The following is a 25,310-nucleotide window of genomic DNA, read 5'->3' as shown; positions in this document are numbered from 1 at the left end:
CCTCCCTGATGCTGAGCAAGTCATCATCAATTCCATGTCAGCACACAGTCCTCCTGGGGTTTCTTCCCTACAGAAGATGGGAGTTCAATTCCCATGCAGAAAGCCCAGGTGGGTGCCCTGGAGCGGGGCAAGGCCCCTCTGAGCTGCAGGCAGGAGGTCTGGGATGTTGTGTTCAAGATGCTGTTGGTCATGGTGGGGCTGCAGTAGGAAGACATCTGTACTGTGCTCCATGTGCTGCCACCACCAGAGCTGGGGGAATGTGCAGGCTCCTCTCATCACTTGTCCACTTCTCTCTGTCATGGGCAATTGCAAGCACTACCCCACTGGCTTCCTCCACAGTGCAAAAGGGACCAAATGCTGGCTACATGTCTGTTCCAGTGGTAACCCCCTCCTAAAGACGTTTACAGAAGTCAACGTATGGGGGGATGCTGTGGAAGAACAGCTCTCCCTGCTTGGATAGCAAAGCTGAGACAGCAGGCTAGCAATGTCAGCTGTTGTAACAAGAACCAGCAATGGCCATAGTGGGTCAGACCAAAGGACCATCTTGCCTGGGAACCCGTCTCCAAGGATGGTGGCACCACCACATAGCAGATACTTGGTTTAGGGAAGAATGGACGATGCTGGAAAATGCAGAGTGATCGTTTTGTGGCTCTACTTTCTCAGCAACCTGTTGCTCAGGGACTTCCTGAGCTGAAGGTTACTTCCCCAGCTGCATGTTTAGCAGCCCTTGATGGGATTTTTTCCATTAGTTTCTCTAATCTGTTTTTGAACCGGTGTTTGGTTTTGGCCTTTGCAGCGTCCTGTGACGAGTGCCACAGAATAATTATGTGCTGTGTGAAATATGTGCATCTTTTCCTTTGTTTTAAAATTTCTGCCTGACCTGTATATTTGATGTCCTCCATTCCCTGTGATATGAGAAAGAATGAATAATCATTCACCTTGCCTTGTGTCCTTCTCCTCCAGTTTCACCATTTTAAGGAAACTAAGCCTATTTAAGTCGTCTTTGTAAAACACCATCAAATTTACTCCACTAAAACAGCTGTATATTGCAGAGACCATGTTCCAGCCTAGAGTAATTTTTTTTTTTTTTTTTTTTTTTTTTTTAGATTTACATGAGAGAAGAGTATGAGAAATCCAGGCAGCTGCCAAAGGTGAGATGGCTGACAGGTTTGATTTCTACCTCTTTGCTCACTCCAGTGTGTGGTCGCTCCATCTGACCAAAGACTGTGCTTCAGCAGCTGTCAGCCTCCTAAGTGCGGCTGTTTTACATGGCTGTTAACATTTGCAATTGCCTACCTGTATTTTCTGAAACTCTCCAATAAATGCTCACTTGAGTTTGTTCATCAGGAGAGACAACTTGATATGCACTACAAGTGACCCTCACGTTTCACCTCCACAATAACCCTCCTGCAACAGAGCCCTGTGGTTGCTCGTGGTAAGATCTGAGCATTGGGCTTGCCCGACGCAAAGCGCCCTTGGCATCTGCTGGCCCCTTCTGTGGGCCCCAGTGTAAGCAATAATTGAGCTTTTATGTTGGTGTTGACCTCCCAAGTTAACTTCAAAAAACATTATCTGGCAAATCTGATGTGTCAAGTTTCAAAGAAAATAGTTTTCCAGCTCAGTCCGGGTCTGATTTCCCTCCAGATAAAGGACAAAACCCTTTGGGCATCCAGCACTTCTTGGAAGCAAGGTTAAGAGCAATAAACTTTCCTCCTTACTACCAGACTGAAACATCAGCAAAATCTTTTCTGTTAGGAGCGCACGTCTATCCCCACAGGGTCAGGTCAGTGCTCTATAACTCACCTGGCAAAACTGAAATACAATTTTTGATGATCAGAGTTGGGTAAGGATCAGAAAAATGACCTGACACATTTCATGTATGCTGACAAAAGTCTTTATTCAAAAAGCAGGATCTGCCCCAAAAATACTTTCCCAGTATGGATAGAGCAAGATAATATGCATTACAAATGAGTTACAATGAAGCTGAATTAATGTCTTTTCTGAGAATCCCCCCAGTGCCTGCCTCAGGACGGTATCTGTAACCTCTTAATAGCATAGAAAAATAATTATTTTACTGCCCAATGGAAACACAAGTCTGCAATTCCATGTGCTGTATATTTGGGGTCTCAGTCCCTCATCTGCTCCTCTAAACACTACCCGGGAAGCAGCACAGTGCCTAAAATGAGCGGAAACAACCCTGGGATTAAGAAGTGATCTGGGACCTGCGGTTGATCTCAGACTGGATATGCCTAGGAAATTGGATTAGGAAATGACTTTACCTGGAACTGGAGATGAATTGTGGTGTCTTGTGTTGGAAAGAGGATTCATGTTTAGATGGAAAAGTGAAATTGGGATTGAGGGGAGACTCTAACTTGGGGTCAGTTTAATCTGGATTTTTGTGCTGAGGGGGTGGAACTGAGCACAAATCACATTCCTCTGTCTGATGCCTTTTTCTTTCTTGCATCCTGGCCATGCAGTTTTGGGCCCTCCAGCTGAGGGGATGCTCTGATGTCTTTCCAAGAGCAGTTGGGGGCAGGGGGCTGGTCCCTGGCAGTGCAGAGCAGGGTGGATGCTCACCCCTGGGAATCAAGCAAGTGGCAACTGACCCTGCCACGCACGTACCATTGCTGTGCTGGTCCATTCTCAGCTCGATGTCCAGCTGGAGCTTAAGGTTATTTTCTTTCACCCCTACTCCATCTGCCAGCCAGGAGACAATGCAGGTGATCCCAACCCTGGGCAGCCCAAACTGACACCAAGGTTCAACAAAAGTTACTCCACTTACGGTGGCTCTTGCTGTCGCTTGCAATATCTTGTTGGGAGGGGTGACCAGCTGGGCTGGGAACAAAACCACTGGGTCTGCAGGTCCTGGGGCGGCTGTGCACCCTGTCCCTTATTGCCACAATCTAAGGTTGGTGGCCAGATTTTTAGAAACTGGGGCCAAAAGTTGTTGAGATCCAGCAGCCAAGATGAAGCTTTTTTGTGTTGGTTTTTTGTTGTTTGGTTTTGGTTTGGTTTTGGTTTTTTTGGTTTTTGTTTGTTTGTTTGTTTTTTTTCAGTGGAGGAGCGTGTGTCATGGCTATCAACACGGGTGACATCAGTGTCCTATGTCATTAGGGGGATACCTCACTGAGAGCTGGTGGTACAGTGGTACCCAGCCCTGCAGGGAAGGCACGGACTGATTTAACTGCCTGGGCGCCAGGGTGTATCAGCGGCCACATTTTCCCGAAGAAGAAAGATCCCCCCCAACAGCTCTTCCTCTCTGCTCCCCCCGCAAGCCCTGAAGCCATCAGCAGGGGCAGCTCGGGCCGGGAGAGGCAGCAGCCGTGTCCGGAGGAGGCATTGCATTACATTGCATTGCACTGCGCATCCTCCCTCCCCACCCCCTACTGCTGCAGGCTTCCTCCCTTCATCCCTCCATCCTCCCCCCCCTTCCGCCCCGCATCCCTCCTTCCTGCATCCCTCCCTCCTGCATCCTTCCCTCCTGCATCCCTCCCTCCTGCCTCCCTCCCTCCTTCCCTCCCCCTGCCTGCGCAGAGCCGCGGACATGGCGCTCAGCAATTTCCTCTTTGCTCAGTGCATCTGCTACTTCCTGGCCTTCCTCTTCAGCTTCATCGTCGTGGTGCCGCTCTCCGAGAATGGCAACGACTTCCACGGCCGGTGCCTGCTCTTCACCGAGGGCATGTGGCTCAACGCCAACCTGACGGTGGAGAGGCAGCGCTTCACCGTGCAAGAGTGGGGGCCCGAGGCCGCTTGCCGCTTCAGCATCTTCACTGGGCTCCTCTCCTTGCTGCTGGCCACAGTGCAGGCCTGGAGGACCCTCTTCTTCCTCTGCAAAGGGCATGAGGAGTAAGTACCCCTGGGGAGGGCAGGGGGTGCCCATCTCTCCAGCAGGCTGGGGCAAGTGGGAGCAGCCTAGGGGTGAAGCACTGGGCTTTGCACCATCCAGATCATCCTGTTCCCCAGAGGGGTTTGGGGTGAGGCGGTGTATTGCCTGTGTCCGTCTGCACATGCACCATGTACACCCCCACTTGCGTCCAGGGCCCTCTCTGGAGGATGCTCCCCTGCAGAGGGGTGTGGGGGGGGGGCTGATTCACCACAGTGCACCCACTGCCCTTTGGCAGTCTGGGAGCAACATCTGGCCAGCTCAGCTGTGGTGGGCAGGGAGGGTGCTGGGAGCTGTGGGGTGATGCTGGAGGCTGGGGCTTGCAGGTGCCTCCTGACCATGGTCCCACTGCACGTCCCTGCAAAGAGGGGCCTTTCCCAGATGTACACCGGGGGCCTGAAAAGCCTTGAAACAACATGGTTGTGCATGAGGGGGGCAGAAGGGAGCAGTTTGGTGGTTCCCCTCTATTTTTATCCTGCTTTTGCGGTGGACATGGCAACTATTGCAGAGAACAACTATTGCTTGGTTACAACAAGAGAGCAATGCCGAGTGCTCCCTGCAGCAGCCGCAGGGCTGCTCTGGCAGCCGGTTACTGTGCTCAGACAAACCAAGGGGTATCAGACCCCGGCAGGAACAGTGATAGGCTTGGTGGTCTGGGCAGCAGCTCAGGAGCGCTGTGCTCTGTGCTTGGCTCTCCAGTGGCCTGTCCTGCCACCCAGGGTAGAGCCCCTGGCACAGGTAACCCAGCCTGCGGGTGCTACGGGGCCAGGGCCCTCCAAGCATCCAGCTGCACAGAGGTGGGAGGGCAGGAGCACGCACTGGTGGCTGGCTGGACTAGGAAAGCCATTTTCCCCTGGTTTAGGGACCATGCCAAGGGTAATCACTGGTGTCTAGGTCTATTTGGATTGGAGGTTTCTTGGGTCAGCAGCTGTTACGCACATCTGGGCTTGTACAACACCCTGATGTAGGTAATATTGGGGACTGGGTTGCAGTGTTGTCTCTGGCTCCTTCCGACCACTCTCAAGCTGCTCAATACTGAAGCATGCTATAGCAAGTATAGATCAGAAACTTGTTTCCGTATTAAAACTTACCTTGGGAGATCTAAATATAACCATGGACTTCTTGATACGTTTAAATTCAGCCTCCTCAGGTGATCAGATAAGTATAGAGGATTAACTGAACCCAGATGCTTTTTTCAGTTTTGCAATTCAGAACTAGTCAATTTTTGGAAGAAACCAGCGGCAAAACCTTTGTAATAATGAAATTTTGATCAGATGTCTGGTCTGCTTCCAAATGTGGCTATTTAGTTTAACACCATTGGGCAGGCCTCTGAAAATTGTCCCTTTAGGATCGCTGCTGCTGGGTCAGCTCTGGAGTAAGTTGGCCTGAGGAAGTCGGGGTTGGTACCCTACGCGTGCTAGCAAGGTGGCCAGTCTTCATGTGCAGTGGCTTCCTATGATTGCTGTCAGACCGTTAGGACTGGTAAAAATCCTTCTTAGCAGGGTCTCCGCACCCCTTGCCCCAGGGACAAGTTCGAGTTGCCTGCAGGAGCAGGAAAAGCAAGTGCTGGCTGCCAGCCATGATCTGGGCTTGTGACTGCTCAGCTCAGCCGACAGGTAGAGGTACAACTCAGATACTTCACTACTCGGATTGCAAAGCTACTTCTCCTTTGAGTGTAAGCATTTATCATTAGAGGGCATCCACTCAAGCTGGCATGTGTAACTTGAAATTCTGATCTAAGCAAGAAAATAGGTGAGGTAGAGAGACAAATCAGCGCAGTTCTCTACTAGTATGCCCTGGCCTGAGGAACCTCCAGCACATGGTGATGGTCACTGCTTGCCCAGTGCAAATCAAGTGCAACACCCATCCCTGTTTTGTCAGTGGAAGGTCTGATTCTGGACCTTGGCACCTTTTCTGTGCTGCAGTGTAGGAAGTAGAGGGAGGACTAGAGGTCCCAGGATGGCGATGATCCACTGAACACTCCTGGGAACTGTTCCTTTTCTACAGCTGTTACTAATTCTGATGTCAACACTGTATTCAGTGACAGCTCAAATCTTTTCTGCCTCTCAGGCCAGCATACCATGCTAAGGTGCACCCAGTAGCTATGGCTTTAGCGACACTTGGAATGAAATCTAGGCTAGGTGTGAGATCAGGGCAGGGACAGTGAACATACAGAACTGTGGTGTGCTTGTACCAGCTCCCTCTGCTATGTGGGTGACTGCGGCACTCTGCAGAGATGAGCTGATCTAGTCCACTAAGTCCAGTGAAGCCAAAGGATAAGAGTAGGATTCATCTCAACGTTCATCTAGAATTCAGGTGTCTTGGCATCCAGCTCCCACTACAGTCTGTAAAGGCACTCCTGGAACGTGGTTTATTTCACTTCTTTTCTATCAGTGTTGGGATGGGATGATTGTCACTTTGGAGAGAGCCTAGACAGCCCTTCTAAAGCCATGTCAGCCCAGAAAAAAACGTCCTAACCCCACTGGTAACTGTTTCCTCATCTCATTTTAAATAACTCCTTCTGAGGTCACATATGTCTCACCATGTATAACCTGTACAAATTAGGATTGACTAACCCAGAACTTTCCCAGTATTCAAACGCCGACTCAAAAAGCCTCTCGGCTTTTCATTTAATGATCCACCAGGGAAAAAAAAATTACTGTTTTTTTTTGTACTCTGTGGTAGTAGACTCCTTCTATCCTCAACATAATGAGAGTGACACTGGTGGGAAATCCATCATATTCATCCTTACCACCTAACCTGAATAGGATGACTTGCCTCCTGGAGTCTCCAGTCTTTCTCCAACCTAGAGTAGATGCCCAGTTTTGAGATAATGAGACTTTCCAAATGCCACCTCAAGCAGTTTCAAGCAGTGAAGAATTTGGTCAGATGAATGAGAAAAGGATTGGAAAGTTTTCATTAACTAGAATTAAGGGGGAGAGTTAAGCAGTGAGGTTGGAAGATGAGTAGACAAATCCTTGGCCTTATGGGACCACTGTAAGCATCCCACCCCCTACCACTCCAAACACAACACGTGCCTAGGGCTGGCCCTGGTTAGGAAGACTTAATGGGGCTGAAGTAAACTGACATTCAGCTGCAGAAATAGCACACTGACACCAAGCCCAAAGAAGTCCCAGGAGAAGCTGACCTGCTTTGCCAGTTGCCCATGATCTGAGATTTGTGTCCTATGATGGCAGTACTTTGTGTTGCTGTTGTGGTTTAACCTGGCAAGCAGCTAAAACAACCACACAGCTGTTACCTCACTCCCCTCTCAGTGGGATGGGGAAGAGAATCAGAAAAAAAAAAGGTAAAACTTGTGGCTTGAGATAAAGGCAGTTTAATAGGACAGAAAAGGAAGAGAATAATAATAGTAATAATAATAATAGAATATACAAAACATAAGCATAATTGCTCACCACCTGTAGACCACTGATGCCCACCTAGTTCCCAAGCCATGGTCTAAAGTCCCAGCCAGCTTCCCCCAACTTATATAATGAGCATGACACCATATGGTATGGAATATCCCTCTGGCCAGCTGTCCTGGCCATGTCCCCTTCCAGCTGCTTCTGCACTGCCAGCCTTCTCGCAGGAGAAGATGAAAAGTCCTTGACTTAGTGTAAACATTGCCTAGCAAAAACCAAAATATCAGTGTATTATCAACTCATCCTAAATTCAAAACATGGCACTATACTTGCTACTAGGAAGAAAATTAACTCTAACCCGGCCGAAACCGGGACAGTTACATTGCTTAAAATGATTATAGCTATCAGTACTGTGTTGTTTTATTTTTAGATTCCCTCTCCTAGGCAATTTTTGTCCCAATTATCACTTTAGTGATGAAGTAATTTTAGCTCCAGTTACTATATAATTTGAGCTAATGACATTTATTTTAACAATGGTGATTTTCATCATTACAGCTAATGAAAGCCATGCTGTGTATGAACAATCGCCACTTAGTATTTATGATTTAAAGCCCCATCCTCTTATGGTGAAAAAAAAAAAATCAAAATCAAAAGCATTTACAAACGAAGATAATGTGACTCAAAATCACAATCCATAGTTTTTCAATGTATTAGGTGTTCTTAATTAAAGAAGACGTGTTTCAAATGGAAACTGATATCTTTGTGCCCTAAGTATGCTGCTTAGAGAGACTGCTGATGATGTGTTTCAGCTGTTTATGAGTTACATTTTTCTTCCTTTTTATTGCAGCTCTTTCTTTTATGCCTTCCTGAATCTGCTGATCAGCGCCTTTGTGGTGTTTATCACATTTATTGCTAGCACTATAGTGAGTGTAGGATTTAACATGTGGTGTGATGCAATTACTGAAAAAGGAAGCATGCCAAATAGGTTAGTATTGAAGAATACATTTTCTTCCTTTTTTTTTTTTTCATATATGCACAAGTGAACAGTGATGTTACAAACTGTAGTTATTACATGCAAGGTGAGCAAGGGGGAGAAGGCATCTGTAATGTGGAAATCCAGATTTTTTTCATCTGGAACAAAAAAAAAAAGCAAATCATACTTTTTTTTTTGCATTTAGTTCCCCACAAAGAAAAGTACGGTTTCCATGGCATTTCATGGTCTCGTTAAGAGTCACGACCATATGCAAAAGAAATCCATTAGTTTAAAAATTTTCATTTCTAAAGGAGAGTTAGATTTGGAAATGCTGTAAGAATGGGGGGAGTGTGGTCTTGCGAGCAGGGCAGGGAACTGGGAGTCAGGGCTCCTGGCTTGCTGTCCTGGCTCTACCACCGACCCACTGTGTGACAGCAGGCAAGTCACTCATCCTGCCTGTTCCACAACGCACCAGCATCCAGACATTGGTATAAAGATGCTGGCTTCATAGTGGTGCTGTGGACGTCCTGAGAGCCAGAGAATGGAAAGTACTTTATAAGTGCAAAGTACAGATGGCTGATACTTTCTTACAGTGCACGAAATGTACAGGTCCTAAAATGGTCTACTGTGTCTCACGATGCTTATGCTCCTTAGAGGACACATGATAAGTCGAGGCAGATTTTTCCTATCAAACAAATAACAACAAAGAGAGAGGAAAAGGTGACATTTTATGTCATATGATATTGAATGAACATACTACTTAAACCGTACATTTATGTTGCACATTGTCATATGTTGTAAAATGCCATAGTAAATGTTCTGTTTAGGGCTGCAACGATTAATCGAATTATTCGAATATTCGGTTAAAAATTCAATTACAAAAAACGTCTAATCGAATATTCGGATAAGAACCCAAGATGACCGACAGCACTGAAAAGGAGAGAGAAGAGGCTGCAGAAATCAACCAAGAGATAGAAAGACAACCTCAAAGTCCTGGGATTTTTTTCACACCAATAAAAGTCCAAGTTATTTGTAAAATCTGTAGGCAGCCTCTATCTTACCATCAGAGTATCGTCTCCTTGCTGGAGCATCTGAAACAAAAACACCCACACAATACCTTCTTCTGAGGCTTTTCCTGATGAAGTCAAAAGGTAATGGAGGCTCATACACTTTGTTTCATTGAGGGGTGAAGCAACCAAGCTGGGGTGATGCCAGATGGATATATGTGGGAGGCTTGGGGGTAGTGGGACAAGAGGGTTTTAAGTATACTGTTTTCATAATAACTATTAGAGTTCCACTTATGGAAGATTGGTGGTATAACTTACATAATTATACATTTTTTTTTTTAAAGAAAATAATTACATGCCTCTTTTAGCCTAGTTTTACAGAAGATTGGCAAGCAACCTGGTTACTGCAATAACTTAAATATCTTTTGATTGAACATGCTGTTTTGACTGTTTGAAACACATTTAAGATGTTGCTTCATTTTATGTTTGGTTTGTCTGTTTGGAATCTCTGAAATAATTTTTTTTTTTTCTCCCTCCAAATGGCTTCCTTGGGTAGCTGTGAAGAATTACAGGATATAGATCTTGAGCTGAACTTAGAAAACTCTGCTTTCTATGACCAGTTTGCTATTGCACAGGTAGGTCAGACTAGGTCATGGTTCTATTCCAGTTCATTTGCCATTTGCTCATTGATCCGGGATTGCTGGAGCTGAACTACCATTCCTCTGAAATCAGTGGGAACATTTCCACTGACTTCAGTTAAGTGCTGAATCAGGATGATAGTGATGGGCACATTTGCATTTTAAATTCAAAACAGATAGCTTTGAATGTGGACATGCCAAAACCTGACTCTGCCACTGATCTTGTTACTCATGATGGAAAATTTATTGTTTCTCCAAAGGATGAGCTCTGCAAAAGTTGCAACACCTTGGTGTCCTGGAGCTCTTCATTGCTGTTCAGAATAGTCTGACCTGCACCAGATCATGGGGCTATTAGCTTTGCCTTCCATGAGTTTGTTTGAGATTGCCTGAGTCATATAAATATCAGACCATTGAAAATAATTACTGTCATTTAGATAGGGCTGCTTTCTGATGAATCTTTGAGGATTAGACCTCTAAGGCTGTCAGACCTTTCTACTGAATATGCTAGCTCTAAGTCAACAAAGTCAGTGAACACTGGGATTTGAGCACTTGTGCATGTGAGCACATACTAGTTCTGCAAGGATAGCCCCATCCATGCAGGGCTGCATCCATACACGCTTCTTATGTTGTCCTGCACAGGAAGAGGCACAGAAATATGCCATAAAAGTGACCTTTCTGTATGATGCAAGGCCAAGACGTATTTTGCAGCAGATTTTGCCATTAGCTCCTTATCTGCCAGCTAGTGGGGGGGTAGCAGCAGTAAACCTGTTATCAGTCTACAGCTTTGAGTTCACGGGGATGAAACGTCCATGTCCACCTTGTGATCTCAGGGTGTAGAGCTGGTAATCTATATGCAAGAGAAGGCGTTTCTCTGACACGGAGCCATGCCTAAAAAGTCAAGGTCCATGCACATAGCACTTCAGTTGGAGGAGAGTTAACATATCACAGTATAGAAGGATCAGCCCAAGCTGTTGGATGCGGCTCCCCACACTGATCCACATGCCTCCAGATGTTCCTGGGTAGAGCTAGCCTGCAAGGCGCGGTCTCCCAGCTCTGCAAACACCCAAGTGTGAGGAGCCTGGGAGTGTAACAGCCCCAGGAAAACACCGTTTGGCTTCAAAAGCTGAACCCAGTAGTGCCAAAGTGAATCCTGATTGCAACTGTTTGAAGAAAGGACCAAGCAGGGAACAAAATCCTTCATCATTCTCTTCTAATATCTGGGATGTGGTAAGAAGAGTTGGATGGAGGCATGAGAATGGGTCTGTCTATGGAGGATAAATAAGTTTCTTTGAAACAGTAGAATTAAAACCCAAGAGTAGACTAGACTTACCGTCTAAAGCAAACGTTTCCTTATAAGTGCAATAATTTACTGGTGTAGGCTTTATTTATAAGCAGTGGTCGGAATGGAAATATCAAGATTGCTGACAATTTAAGAATTACAAATACAGGCTTTGGATTAAATCTGGAAGGGAAGAACAGGCAGCTTAATTAAAGCTTTGGATATTTGGCACATGTGTATGCACGTGTACAAACACACAAATACACGTACCCAGACCCCATCTCTGTCTGCTTTCCTCCATTCAGACGTTTCCAACTCATCAGAATGGCTCTGGGAGTTTCACTGAATTTGGCTAAATCTATGTAGATTCTTTAATATCAAATATGCTGAGAAGACCACAGCAGTAGCAGATATCTGAATGCCTTTAAGACATTTCATTAATGAAGTGGTGCTTAAGAAATGAATGCAAAGCTTCCAATTCTCTAGATCTAGTCATATAAAGCCAAATTAATATCTCCTTATTTCCAAGGTTTGTAGAATAACTCAAAAGTATTCTTTACTGGTGAACTGAGATAATTGTAAGTATGGGTAGAAATACTGAAGAGAATTTCCAAAGTGGGTAAGATACACAGGAGCATAAACTCCCTTTAAAAAATAGTGGTCCTTGCTTATCTAAATTGGCTATTAGAGTAAACAGCTGTATTACTGTCTGGAAGTGTTTAAATTGTTGTATTTTTTTAATTAAAAATGCACTATGTCAAAACTGAAATACAGAGATTCAATTAATGTTTCTTTGCTAAAGGCATCATAGAATTAAAATAGAATTTCTGCCAGAATGCCTTACTACAAATGAGCCTCCTCTGAGGCAGGGAGGCCAACATTCAAGTACTATACCAATCAAAGTGTAATTATTTCTACGAAGTTAAGCAAGAGAGACTGACAAGTTAGTGATGGAACCTATTGCAGATCTGAGGCTTTAAGGCCAGGTATCTCATGTCAGGTATAAATGAGCTACTAGGAACTTGGGTGGATTGGAGTGGGTTTTTCTTGCTCTCTGAGTTCATGTTAATGTGAACCAGTTACCACAGTTCAATTGGAGAGATTTTTCTCAACAATATTTTGAACAGAAATACCTTAACATTTACACTTCTCTAGGGGTAGTGGGAGGCCCAAAAGACTTGGGAAGAAAGTTTTGGAAAATAACTTAAAACATGTTGCAGTTCTAAAGTGACAAAAGTGAAATAATCCAAGAATTTTGAGTTGACCCGAATGTCAGATATGGGAAGTTCAATGGGTGCAGTTCAACCTGGATTACACAAATTTCTTTATTTCACTATTGTACTTAGTACATTTTTGCTTCAGTTTTTCTAGTACATGAAGAGTTTTTCCTTTTAAGCTAGGAATAACTTGACAGAGTTGAGGAACAGTGGGGCCAGGACCTCACTGGATATGACTTGGTGTGACTCCATGGGTTTTGGTCCAGCTGAGATTTCGGTATTCGCCTGGATAGTTGACTTTGTTATTACAATACAGTACTGACCTCTTTATCATTTCTTTTCTTTTCTTCTCTAGTTTGGTCTCTGGGCTGCCTGGCTGACCTGGCTGGGAATTACCATTCTGGCTTTCCTGAAGGTTTATCACAACTACAGACAGGAGGACCTGCTAGATAGCCTGATCCATGAGAAGGAGCTGTTGCTAGGAAGATCTTCTTCACGAACCTCTTTGCAAGATGAGAAAAGTGGCATGATCTAAAGTGTAAGCAAATTTCCAGGGCAGGATCTAGATTTTATTAATCAGTAGTGTGAGGTGAAGTTGAGTCAGGGTATTGAGTGTGTGAGATCTTTTCTTTCCTGAAAGGAGATGTACTTGCGAATCACCCACTTCTTCCATGAGAAATTGTTGGCAGAAATCCTTATATTAGGATACAGAGAATAAACGGCCCCATGTGCCATTGACACAGCAAACTTTCTGTCCTGTTCAGGCACAATCTGTAACCTGCTCCTGCTAGCAGAGCTCCTACGTGCTATCACTGGCTTTCGGGGAAGGGGCCATTGTTGAGGACTGTGCTGGCAAGACCAGGCTACAGAGTCTAGGCTATTTCTTCAAACTATTCTGCAACAACAGTTGTAACTGGGGCTGTGTCCGGTCCCTCTTCTCTCCGTCTCCTCCCTTCTGTCAGTAAAGCTGCCCTTGTTCTCACTTTATTCTGGGTAATTGCAGCTCTGGTCCAGGTACAGACTCTTGCTGTCTCTGCTTTTGCTATGTGTGGACGCAATGCTGACAAACCTGTTGCTCCTGCTCTGATTTAGCGTTCATTTAGAACAGAGACCTGTGTTGCAGACTTGATATTTAATATTGGACAGTGTTAATGAATTTCACGAAACTACTATATTATCACACTATCTGTAAAAAGCTGCGTATCACTTGGAAGGATGGTGGAGAATTTTTGTGGCTTTGTTTCTTAGATTTTGGCATGACCAACATTTATTAAGACTCCTGTAGTGTAGCTAGCCATTGCTGAAGCTTGCATACTAAGAAATTAGGCTGAATAGATAGTATTAATGCTTGTGCATTTATAAATGTAACTTGGTCCCTAACATTGTATATTATTCAGTTTTGAGTATAAGAATTTACTTGTGATATTTTTTCATATAAGGTATGCAAAATTACTGTAAACACTTGCATTGTAGGTATCTCTATTTATCTATAAAGATAGCAAGGAGCTTGAACAGCTGAACTATTTTATAGGTAGTTCAGTGTTGAATGGGTCCATGCTCCCCGCTGACGGGCAGGAGTTCCAGGGCTGATGAATTTTGCTGTGAAAAGAGAGCAACTGTTATTTACACAAAGCTCACTAGTGACTTCGCTGTTGCTTTCAGTTTTGCTTCGCCAGTGCTTCAACAAATAAGGTGCATGGTTGAGACAAGAAGTAGATCTGATAATTAAGGAGAGTCACTCATCTGAGCGTGGGATTTGCATGACAAAGAAGTAAAGTCGTACTAGAATTAGGCAGTTATCCCTGGGTACACATTACACAGAAGACCCTGATTCAGCAGAAAACCTAAGCAAGCAGTTAAGTTTAGGCTGAAGAAGATTTTTCTGGAGTACACCAACACTGTCTGTGGCAGCTGTGTTTGAGTTGAGACTGAAGTTATTGCAACATGAGTGCAAACCATGCACAACTATATTGCCTGGTAAATAGGAAGGAGAGGAGAGAAGACAGCAGGCTTCTCCCCCATCAGAACTCAAGCCTGGGGCTAGCACAACCATGCAGATTTACTGTTGTCTTCCGGGGACTATGTAATGCTTAAAGTTAAGTACTGGCTTAAGCGTTTTGGTTGAAACAGAATTTGAAGTCATAAAAAAATCCTTGAATTAGTAAGTATTTCAGGGCTTAAAACCTAACATTACATTTAACAGCTGAATTGTTCTCATAGGTTTAGGGGAAAAAACCCTCCATGGGCTGTAAACAGTGAGCTGGCCCTGTGAACTTCGCTTATAGCCCCAGCTGGCCACAGCTGTCTGTAGAGAGATCTTGTTTGTCAGCATGATTTCTGCCCACAAGGGAATGCAATTCCTTTGAAATCTCCACAACGGTGGCTTTTTTGTAGTTATGAATTGACATCAGAGGAGGAGTTCCTGAAGAGGGAATCAGAGATCAAGTTAATTAGTATCAATTTAATGTTCAGATATCAGGATGGCTGGAGTGCCTTTTTTTATTCTGTCGATCCAATAAGAGAGACACACTTGTAGATATCTAAGCCCTTTGCCAGGGCATGACTTTCCGTTCATACCCTGAAGAAGAGCATGAGTCCTAAAAGTTAGCCTGCTTCCTGTGTTTTCTCAGTTGCTTCTCCAACTACAAAAGACACTACTTGTCCTTCCAATCTCACTTTCAATTTAAGATTCAGCAGTGATATTTCTTCCCACAAATTACTTCAGTGCATGCCTTACTCCTCACATGGACCCATGCTGCTGTTTTTTATATTTTATGTATGTGCCAAATCAGGTTTAAGCTGAATTAACATGTGGGTTGGGACCATTGTTCCTGGTCTTGCCTGGGGGTTTGAAGAACCAAGAGGCATAAGATAGCAAGTGTTTCCTTCTCATCCTTGCTCTGAGATACCAGGGCTCAAGTCTCGTCTCTGTTTCTGAGAAGGAAGAAGATGTTTCTCATCAGTGAGGTTGTTTGGAGCTCATGCTCTCTTCTACCTCTCTTTTCGGCTGTCTCAGGGTCTTTTCCTCCTTTCCACTTCCACAAGAAGCAACAAACACTGGTCCTGGGGTTTTTACTCTTGTTGACTTTTGTGGCTAGCATCTTCAATAGCATTTGTCACATTGACACTATCTCCCTGACACTATCTTCAATGCTCTGCAGCTCAATAGACAAAAAGTGGGATCTTTAAAGCACCTGGGGCAGCCAGGATCCCACCTCAAAGTTAAAGTTAGTAGGAATGAAACACGTCACTTCAGCCTTTGGAAAGTCCAGCTCAACACAAGTACATGCACAGACTCACCTGTTTACTTGGCATCAAAGCTTGGCCTCTCTCATTCAGTTACCTGGGTGAATTCTTCTCACCCTGGTTGCATTTCAGTGCCCATGAATGAAGCATCTTGGTTGTTGGAGTTGGCATGTAAACTGAAAAGAGGCTGAGGCTCTTCTTTGAGTCCCACATGCATCCCAGTCTCTTTTCCCCAGCTTCCCTCACTTGACCAGGTGAGGTGAGGCTGGCACATGCTTGCAAGCATCAGTGATGCTTAAGAGCAAAGCTAGTTTTGAAGGGAGCCCTTGGGCAGGTGAGAAGGCAGAGCATGTAGTGAGAAGCTCCTGGCTGACTTGCAGGGAGACAGGGTATTGTGCAACACCCAGTTATTGGACCTGCTTGGGCTTTTTTATTTGCATTTAGCTTTCTGCAACATCTTCTAAAGCTTGGACACTCAGGCCAACCTGGTGATGCCAGGCTGAAAATGTGTTAGGAGTATCATTTATACACACATACACACATACATGCATGCATGCATACCTATGCTCTCGCACACATCTCTCTTTTGCACATTTCTGACCTCTGCTTTTAGTCATCCATTGCCATCAGCACAGAGTGTGGCTGCAGTAGGAGTTTCTCTGAGTCAAATGTTGCATTTCTGTGATACTCCAATGCCTTCTTTAATCTGCTGTCTCCAAAAGTAGGCCGCCGGGAACACTCTAGCAGGAGGTGTATTCAAAGAACTAGAATCCTGTGTGGTATTTATACTTGTATTTATTTATTGTCACATGGTGGAAGGGGAGAGAGCTTTGCTGCCTTTGCCCACACAGGCCCTGCTGCTGCTGCCCATCGCAAAGCTGTGAGCCATTCTAGGGAATGTCGGATGCAGTTGCTTAGTCACCATGTTCGTGTGATGCTAAAATCCTGGTCAAAAAGTCTTTGTTTTGGTCTGTGAAAATTTCTAGTAATGACAGGAGAGCCTTACTTGATCAAACGCAACTAGATGCTGCTTTCCGAGGCATGGGGGTGTTGCCACACAATTATTCTGTTATATCGAATATATTCCCCACGTCCTGGCTACCATCTGTGGTTAATTTCCCTGCAAATTCCCTGCCAGCAGTCTACATTGGGTTAGAAAAATCTGAGCTTACAAGTGTCGTCTGAGCTTTTCGATCAATGCTGTTTATTATTTTCATAATGAAGAAACAATTGAAGCCATTTTTTGGAATAGAATTTCCTCATGAGGGCACAAATGCTCATAAGTTCCTATCCCACTAATTCATATGGCATATTTCAGCTGTGGACTTTCAATAAGAATCACAAAAATAAGAGCATGATGATTTACTTTTAAACCTGAAGCACATATGTGTGCTATGGCAATGTTTCTATGGTCCCTTAGAAAACTGATTGTTATAATAACTAGTGATGGATGCTTGAGCAGATAAACTGTCATGAAAGCATTCGGCATCAGGGAGGTGGTGTATGTGTGTATGTACAATGTACACAGATATATTCCACTGCTCTTCTGTGAGACAGATATAGGTTCTTCTCTTAACAGGCAGCTTAGGTTGTAGTAGTTGTTAGGTTGCCTTAACTTTCTACACTGCCTTTTTTTTTTTTACTTAGTATTGGGATCTGTGCAATGATACATAGGTTATGATACCCAGAGGTGGATGTGGCTGTGATGTGAGCAGAGTTGGAAAGCACTGGCCAGTGCACAACCTCCAAAGGGCTGAGATGGGTTTCTAATGGGGGTTTGCAGATGTTTTAACTCCTCCTCTATGTCTGCGTAATGTCCTGATGTTAGCCAGTATTAGTTCTGTTAGGAACCCAGGGTCACATTTACCTTCAAGGTCTTCTCTCACCAACACAAAACACTGTTGATTTAACCTTTGTAGTGTTCAGGATGGAAGCAGAGCTGCAAGGAACAGGAGCACACGCTTTACAGTTAATATTGCATGAGCAAGGAGTAGTTTTCCCCTGATTCAGGAATTCTGCACTTAAATGACCAGTGCCCCTGGCATGAACATGGTCCTGTTATTAATTCATTTAGAATACAGACTTGCAGGGGAAAAACAGAACATATTTTGCTAGTGGTGTCAATCCTTTGGTTGCCAAACCATACTCTTCTGCAACACAGTACAATATTCTGGCTCAAAATGACAGCATGTCTTTTTATAAACAGTCATTTATTTGCTGCTCGAAAAGAAAAGGTGACAAAGGGCAAAAAAGATGTATTTATTATACAGTTATTTAGTAGCAGGTGTTTAGATGGGAGAATTCATTTGAAAACTTATTTATTGTTTTAATCATTGAAGAAACTCAAGGAAATCATTGCTGTAGCAAGTTAGTGCGTAGTTCCTGAGGGGAAGAAGGGCTAAGCTGATTTACAGTGGCTGAGAATATAACCCTCTGTATGTAAAGCTGAAAACTCACCTTAAGAAAACATGCACTTGCCCCGTATCTTCTAAATCCCCAATGTAAACAGCAGGTTGGAATGCCCTAGGCTGTGTTGCTCCCTGAAATGGAAGGCTAGACTGGACAAACTGATTCCTGGTTTGAGGGCTTTGGGGGTTCTCGGTGCGATGGCTGTTGTATGTGAAATGCATGACTGGTGGAGAGAGGACACTCAGGATTCCCCTGGCCACCTGAAGGCTCTCATCAGTGAGATATGAAGCCATGCTTCACCTTCATTTGTCCTCCAGAAGCTTTTAGTCTTTGCTCCATATTGGTCCAATCTCACTTGTTCGCACCTCATGCAGCTTCGCCCGTAGGTTGATGGTTGGACACCGTCTCCTGAGAAAGGGGGGATGTGCATAGGAGTCTTTCCAGGCTGATCTGGGTGCAGAACGTGGGGTCTCCTTGCTGGGGGAGTGTGAGCCGCAGGCCATTGCATAGGCTTTATGCTGGAAACAGGGTTTTTGCACAACCTCAAATCACACATTGATCTGTGTGATGGGTTTCAGGAAATGCAATATCAAATGTGCAAATTGAGAATGGATGCCACCTGCAAAATGTTCGGTGCAAGAAAGCACATACAAACGGGGTGTTTGGGTGAATGTGGATTTTATCATCTCCCTTCTCCAAAGCCCCCACCTCAAACACATTGCATGTAAAATCACTTTTACTATTTAAATGATAAATTTAACAAAAATCCAGAGAGTCATTCAAACTGGCAAGACTTACAGTATTTTGTGACAAACCAGTCTGAATTTTGACAAAACTTTTGTCTTTTCTTCCAAATCAAGGGCCTGGGTGTGAACATCCTTGAGCTAATGGGAATCCTGTCTGTGTCCAGATCCTAAATTTGTGCCTCAGACCATTTCCTTTGCTGTTGGAAATAGCCCATTTTTATCTTGTTGAATGTTTGCTTTGGAGACCACAAATGTCCTTTCCTTGTGCTTAGGCAATCAGGGAAGAGAGGCAGGTTTTGCCTGGCTAGTTTCCACACCTGCATGCAGTGAGAAAGTGCTCATATAGCTTCATGAGCACTGAAATTGTTTTAGAATTATTTTTGTTCATGGTCCTAATGCCTTGAAGTGCATGTTTCTATTTTTGTTCTCCATAAGAAAGAGGAAACCTAATCTGAGCTGTATTTTAGTATTCACAGATACACACCTAAGAGTTTTCTTAGGTTTTTTTTGAAGTGACAAAATTCCACTCAATAATTTATGAATCTAACAACTGTAGAGAAGACAGCACTTTGATGTACTCCTGACATAGCGAAAAACACAACTAATGTCTCTCAGGAAGCTTAACATTTGTTTCTGAGACAGCAATTTACTTAAAATATAGCAAGTACTGCTTATTTCAGTGCAGGCATGTAATTGATAGCATCTTTCCATTCTGTTGTTGGGAAGAGTATTTACATAGCAATGCTTTCTCTTTAGTTTCTTTTGTCCATGCCAAAGAGTGTAATTGAACTGATATTGCAAACATAGATTAACATGAATGTATTCACCCGAGTGCTTAAACTTTTCTACCTCTCATAGCTGCTATAACTGCTTGAACTGTTATTGCACACAATAGTCAAAAGAACTGAATCCATGTGAGAGTCTAACTCCTATTTTCATAGATAGCTAAAGGATTTAGGATTTAACTCTTATTAGCTACCTGTCAGATCCTTATTCCTAAAAAATGGGCATAGGCACCCAGGAAGGGCTGTATGAGTAGCCCTTTTGAGTAGTCAAACAATGATTTTTTTTTTTCTCAACTTTTTTTCTCACCAAAACAAAAAACCAGCAACTGTGATTTGTTAGACATAGAAGGTTATATGTTACCTGAAAAGTTGCATTTCACAGGGGTGGCAGAAAGTGATGAGATACTTGTTAAAATGCCTTTAATGATCCTTCCCCAGCCCTCCCCATTGGCCGGTAACCATGCGAGGCATAGGTTTAATGTCCCCATCTGCCTTGGGGGACACAAACCTCCATCTCCATGGCAAATGCTTCCACCATGGTGTTATCCTGGATCCCACTCAAACTTTCCTGTTAGAGCTTTTCTACTTGGCTTGAAATTCCTAAATAACAGTGTTTTAGCCTGCTGATTCTGGTGTTTATCAAAGAGATAAAGTACTTGGCAGCAAGACCTGCTCACTGAAATAGCTTGAATTATTTGTATATGGTGGAAACCCAATTTGAGAAGTTTTTGTTCCCCCTTTCTGCTGGTATATGTTGTAAAGTGAGGGTTGAGACAACCTGCCAGGTGGTGGGAATGAAGACTTATTGCTGTTGACATCCTGGGCCATTTCTCACATAAGTGAGTAAACAGTCCTGTGACTGAACTGCTCTTTATCTCCTCCTTACTTTCCCCTCACTTCCCCCCCGCCCCAGCCCCAGATTTGGGCAAATTTGACTCCAGTGTGTATACAGGTTCTGAAGAGTATTTATGAATGTAAGAAAAATTGCTGCTCCTATGGCAAACTTTACCTTTTGCCAAAAAAATAAGAAAAAGTATCACAGACTTTTCCCTGTTCTCACTTGGGCTCTCTGGGGTATGACATCAAACCCTTCCCTTTACATAAGCCAGGCCTGATTTGGGTGACATGTTGCTCTAGGAGGTTCTCAAGGCTGGTGCCAGCAGTCCCTCAAGGAACCTGTTGGAGTTAGATGAGTGCTGTGTTAAACCATAGATATTAAGGCAGGAGGATGTTTGAAAACCATCTGTCATGGTGTCCCACATAACACAGTCCAGAGCTCTTCCCCCACTCACTCCTGCAGCAGAGGGAATTATTGTTCCCCGTTAACACTGTGAACTCCAACAGTTTGTGTCTGAAATAGAACACATCTTCCTGCAACACACTGGATCTTGATTTAATCAGTTAACCCTTTCCACTTTCTGGGCTGCTGCAACAGTTTTAACCATCATTGTTAAAACAGTGTTCAACATTTGACTTCAAAAGGTGCTAACAGTCTCCTTATTAAACCACAGTTTTCAGGAGTTGCAAGCAGTCCTTTTGTGAAATGATGCTGAGAAGCTCCGTGCTGACCAGCATCCTTCCAGGGGGAGGAACATGGCAGTGGGGTCCACAGCCAGTGCAGACTGATGGCAAAGGACCAGATCTGGTCAAATACTCTCTGAATAAAACTATTGCTATTTTTCAGCCCAAGCTACACAATTAAGAAATCAATATATTGTGATCTGAAGTACAAGGCTAAGAGGTTTTTGAACATTTATAAACAAAACAAACAAAACCAAACAAACCAAAACAAACAAAAAACCAGTTCCACTGATATCTCCTTCTTCCGAATCCTTTCATCTCCAAAAACATTGTTCCAAGCTTTACAGAGGGTTTTATTGCCATCAAGCTGATCAGGCCTTATTTCTCACATCTCTTCCTACTGGGGACAAGGACTGCTGAGGGGGACAGGAATGTGCCATAAATCAGAACAGAGATAGGTAGCGAGGAGAACCATTAGTGCGTTTCCCATGAGGGATTTCAGCTTTCAGGCTGCGATGTGAGGGATCCCACATGGCAGTGCCTTCGCTGGTAGCGCTGACACCAATTTCAGCCTTTACTTGGCCCGCTCAGCCCCAGCCTGCTCGTGTGGCTTCACAAACTTGAGAGCATCTCCTTGAAGCAATGGGTTTGCCTACACCTGGCTTCTTGAGAGAGCCACCTGTGTCAGCCGTGCAGATATCTCGTGTAAAGGTGCTGGCGGTGCCACCAGGTTTGGGGAGGCTGCTTTGGAAACCTCTTCTTTCCGTGTTGGTAGATCTGGATACCCTACAGCTGGCCCTTGGCCCTGTGCAGCTCGTGGCTTGTGTGGGGAAGGAAAGACTGTTCCCAAATCTCTGTAGACTTGCCGTTGTTTAAAAAAGCTCGTTACCACCCATAGTTTTAAAAGGTTTGGGGGCTTTGTGTGGTACCACCTGCAAAGATCTGAAGCTGATCTTTCTCATTTATAAGTCAGTGAAGAGCTTGAAAGACTCTCTGAAATGTATGTCCTGTGACTTAGACATTCATGAGCTACTATCTCTTCTTATAGCCATGTGGGAAAAGCTTTATATGAGTCTGGACTAACCATTGTGTTATGCTGCTAAAGAGGTCCCTGCATCATGGGTATTTGGGGGCAAAACTGAACACTTTTTCATTATTTGTTTAACTGTTGAAAGCAGTAGAGGGGCAGATCCTTTGCTGGTGTATATAGCTTAGCTTGTGAGCCATGCTGGAGCCACATCGGTCCACACAAGCTGAAGGTAGAGCCTGATCGGTTTTGAATATTATCTTTCTTGATTTGTATGGTCTTTTGCAGTGTAATGACTGCTGATTTGGAGCTTTAATTGCATGCATTTGACAGAAACAGAACTGGAGTGAGGTTTATTATTGTTTTGATACAGTCTCAAAAGGGAAGCTTTTTACTAGCATTTTAATATAGCCCTTTGTAAACACCTAGGAAATAAAAACTCTGAGTCCAATCCTTCTGCTAATGGATTCACTGATAAAGTTTCCTTTGGCTTTAGTAGGAGCTGGACTGGGTTCAGTATAAATGATACACTCTAGTGTTACTGATAATGAGTTAACGTGTTTTATATATTAATGCTTTTTGCTGGACAGTGCATTGGCTTTTTATGATTTGGTGATATATACAAATAAATTATTTGAAAAGTCAATATTTCTATGCTTGTTTTTTGAAGGTGCATTTAAATTGTTGCAATGTAAGAGAAAAAATAATTCTCAGTCAGTGGTAGCATCTGAGCTCGTGTACTCATTCCCCAGCATCTCTGTGCCACAGCTTGCATGGTCGAGGATATGGCCAACCATCCTAAGCTTCCTGAGCCCTTTCAGTACCATATTCCAGCAGTGAACCCTAACGCCACAGCAGGCAAGGAGAAGATGCTCCCATGCCAGCATGCAGCTGAAAGGCAGCTTGTTATCAAAGGTAGAGTGGGACCACAGGCTACATGGGCAGGTTCATTTTCTAAATGCCAACTGGTTAATTTTCTTCTTGTAACATCAGCCTTTGTCTTCAAGGATAGGACTAAAGGTTCCCTACAGCTACCTTGGACCAAGGAATTAATAAGACACAAGTCCATATTATTTTAGAGGTTCCTGAGTTATTCCTTGAGGCCAGCTGGTAAAACCCTTTTTCTAGTCACATACTGCCAGCACTTCTCCTTGCTTCGAAGTGGCAAAAAGGTAGAAATGACAATTAAAATTGCTGTTAAGAACTTCTCCTGCTCCATTAGCTTGTTTCCAGACTAGCAGGGTTAGAGAGATGAAAGGAGGGAGTGGGACTAGAAGCAGTCTTCAGCATTGCCTTTTACCAGCGCTAATGCTGAGTGCATTAAAAGGTTAATGTAAAAAAAATCTAGTGTCATCTCACTGTGTCCTTTTCTATCTCCTCTAATCGTACGGGTATGGATACGCCTGCTAGTGCAATCAGGTGCTGTTGATGTGGTGAGCCTGCCTGAAGAGGGTGTTGGCAGCTGGTCTCCGTTCCTGCTGCAGGAATGTACCGAATGCTGTCAAAACAACGCTTACACCGTACTGTTGTGGTCTTCTGATTTCTGTTGTGCATTGATTCATTACCCATTGCGTAAGGGATATTGGGCAGTACTTCTACCCTTAGGCCCTGTTACTAGCCCATTTTCATGCACAGACCTCAATTCTACTTTCTTCTGGCCCTTGGACTCCTGCCCCCCCAGATGCTGCTCCTGGGAAGCCCACCTACTCACTGTCTGCTTCAAAAATTTCCACAAGACTCCTGTCCTCCATCACTCCTCTTTCAGCCCTTTAAAGCAAAAACACAACCACTTCCAAGCTGGATTAAATAATTGCTCAGAGCTGGTTGGCTTCAGGACTCTTGACTTCTAAAGTGATTTACCATGTGAATTCAGGTGAGCATCTCTATCTTTTGTAATAAATTATGTACTCCCTCTCCTTTTTACGTCTTTATGGGCAATTCTCAGGAGTTGTACTGAAGGGAAATATTACCCAGCATGGCCAGCAAGGGAATTATTACCCAACACAGCTGATTTTGTGTAACCATGGAGCTCCTATCGTCTCTTCCAAACTCACAAAGGTTTCACACCTAGAAAACCAGCACTGAACAAGAACAAGGAGAAATCCCATCCAGCTCACAGTGGGGTTAGATCAGTGATGGATAAAGAACAGAAAGAAGGGGCGGAGTGGGAAAAGGGTGTGCGTCTATGTGTGTGTGTGTGTGTGTGTGTGTAAGCAGGATGGATGGATGGGAAAAGAGCTTCAGTGTGAGAAGGAAATGAAACAGGTAAGTCCACAGTGAAGCTGTGCGGTAGTAATTAAATGCAGGCCCAGGAGCTGGGATTTTTGCGCCTATTCCCAGCATTGTTATTGACCTACTTCATTGCCTCGCACAAAGGCATTGGCTTTCTCAGCTTTGGTTTCTTCACCTGCAAAATGCCACCACTTTCCCAGGGATGGGGTTTAGCTTGTATTTATTTCAAATGTTCTGGCTTTGTAGTGAATTTGTTATGGCTTTCTGCAGCCTGCCACGTTTCTGACTGAACGCAGTGAACAACCCTGACCCGGGAGGCCTTGCAAGGCCACGGGGAGACCTCAACAGACAACTCAAGTGCTGCTTTTGCCCATGTCCAAAATCGTCCCAACCAGTGCTTAGACAGAGGCCAAGAATAGCCATTCCTCTGCTTAATTTCCCTGACAGCCCGGATGCGATAGCCGTTCTCACTTGCACCAAGTTGGGCCCCAGCGAGGAGAACACGGCTATTTTCCTTTTAAAGCAGATGGAGGAAAGATGGTCCCATGCCCGTCTCCTGGGGAGCCGTGCAGAGGTTGAGCACACATATGGATTTCACGCCGCCTCCTCATGTTCCCTCACAGTCCTAAGAGGAGTTCCAGTTTTACCTTAACCCTTTGACTTGTTTTAAAGTTACTGAAACCAGGTTGCTATCATCCTGGAAGGGTTCACTGTACTGCTCTTGCTCTTGAGATTGCTCAGTTCTTTTCAGCTCAGGCTTTGCTTTCTTGTTGCAATACACCATGATTTGCAGTGAGGGAACCGTCCCTTTAAAAAAGGCTCCTGTTTTGAAGGAGCAAGTTGGTACATGCTGGGAGGACATGTCAGTTTACAGCCAAAAAAGGAATGCCACTGCTTTACCAAAAAGCTTCAACATGAACACTAAAAGCATCATAAACATTAAAACGTGCAAACAGCAGTTGCATTAACTCTCTTGACCCATGCA

At 44.1% G+C, this 25,310-nt stretch overlaps 1 protein-coding gene across 1 annotated transcript; it reads left to right on the top strand.

Annotated features, from left to right (window-relative positions):
• The first annotated feature begins 3,494 nt into the window (after nt 1–3,494).
• Nucleotides 3,495–25,242, top strand: TMEM179 (transmembrane protein 179). Its single transcript, XM_054827594.1, has 4 exons — nt 3,495–3,846; nt 8,093–8,230; nt 9,782–9,860; nt 12,715–25,242. Exons 1-4 carry the CDS (start codon nt 3,545–3,547, stop codon nt 12,892–12,894), a joined length of 699 nt encoding a protein of 232 aa, XP_054683569.1. The 5' UTR covers nt 3,495–3,544; the 3' UTR covers nt 12,895–25,242.
• The last annotated feature ends 68 nt before the right edge of the window (nt 25,243–25,310 follow it).

This window comes from Grus americana, chromosome 5 (assembly GCF_028858705.1).
Source record: "Grus americana isolate bGruAme1 chromosome 5, bGruAme1.mat, whole genome shotgun sequence".
Lineage (NCBI taxonomy): Eukaryota > Metazoa > Chordata > Aves > Gruiformes > Gruidae > Grus > Grus americana.
This window is presented reverse-complemented; position numbering and strand designations above follow the sequence as displayed.

Bases quoted from the DNA above. Each gene is read 5' to 3' on its own strand.
- TMEM179 (XM_054827594.1), top strand. From the start codon at position 3,545: ATGGCGCTCAGCAATTTCCTCTTTGCTCAGTGCATCTGCTACTTCCTG. The intron at 3,847-8,092 runs GTAAGTACCCCT...TTTTTATTGCAG, and splicing joins CTCTGCAAAGGGCATGAGGA to CTCTTTCTTTTATGCCTTCC. The intron at 8,231-9,781 runs GTTAGTATTGAA...TTCCTTGGGTAG, and splicing joins AAAGGAAGCATGCCAAATAG to CTGTGAAGAATTACAGGATA.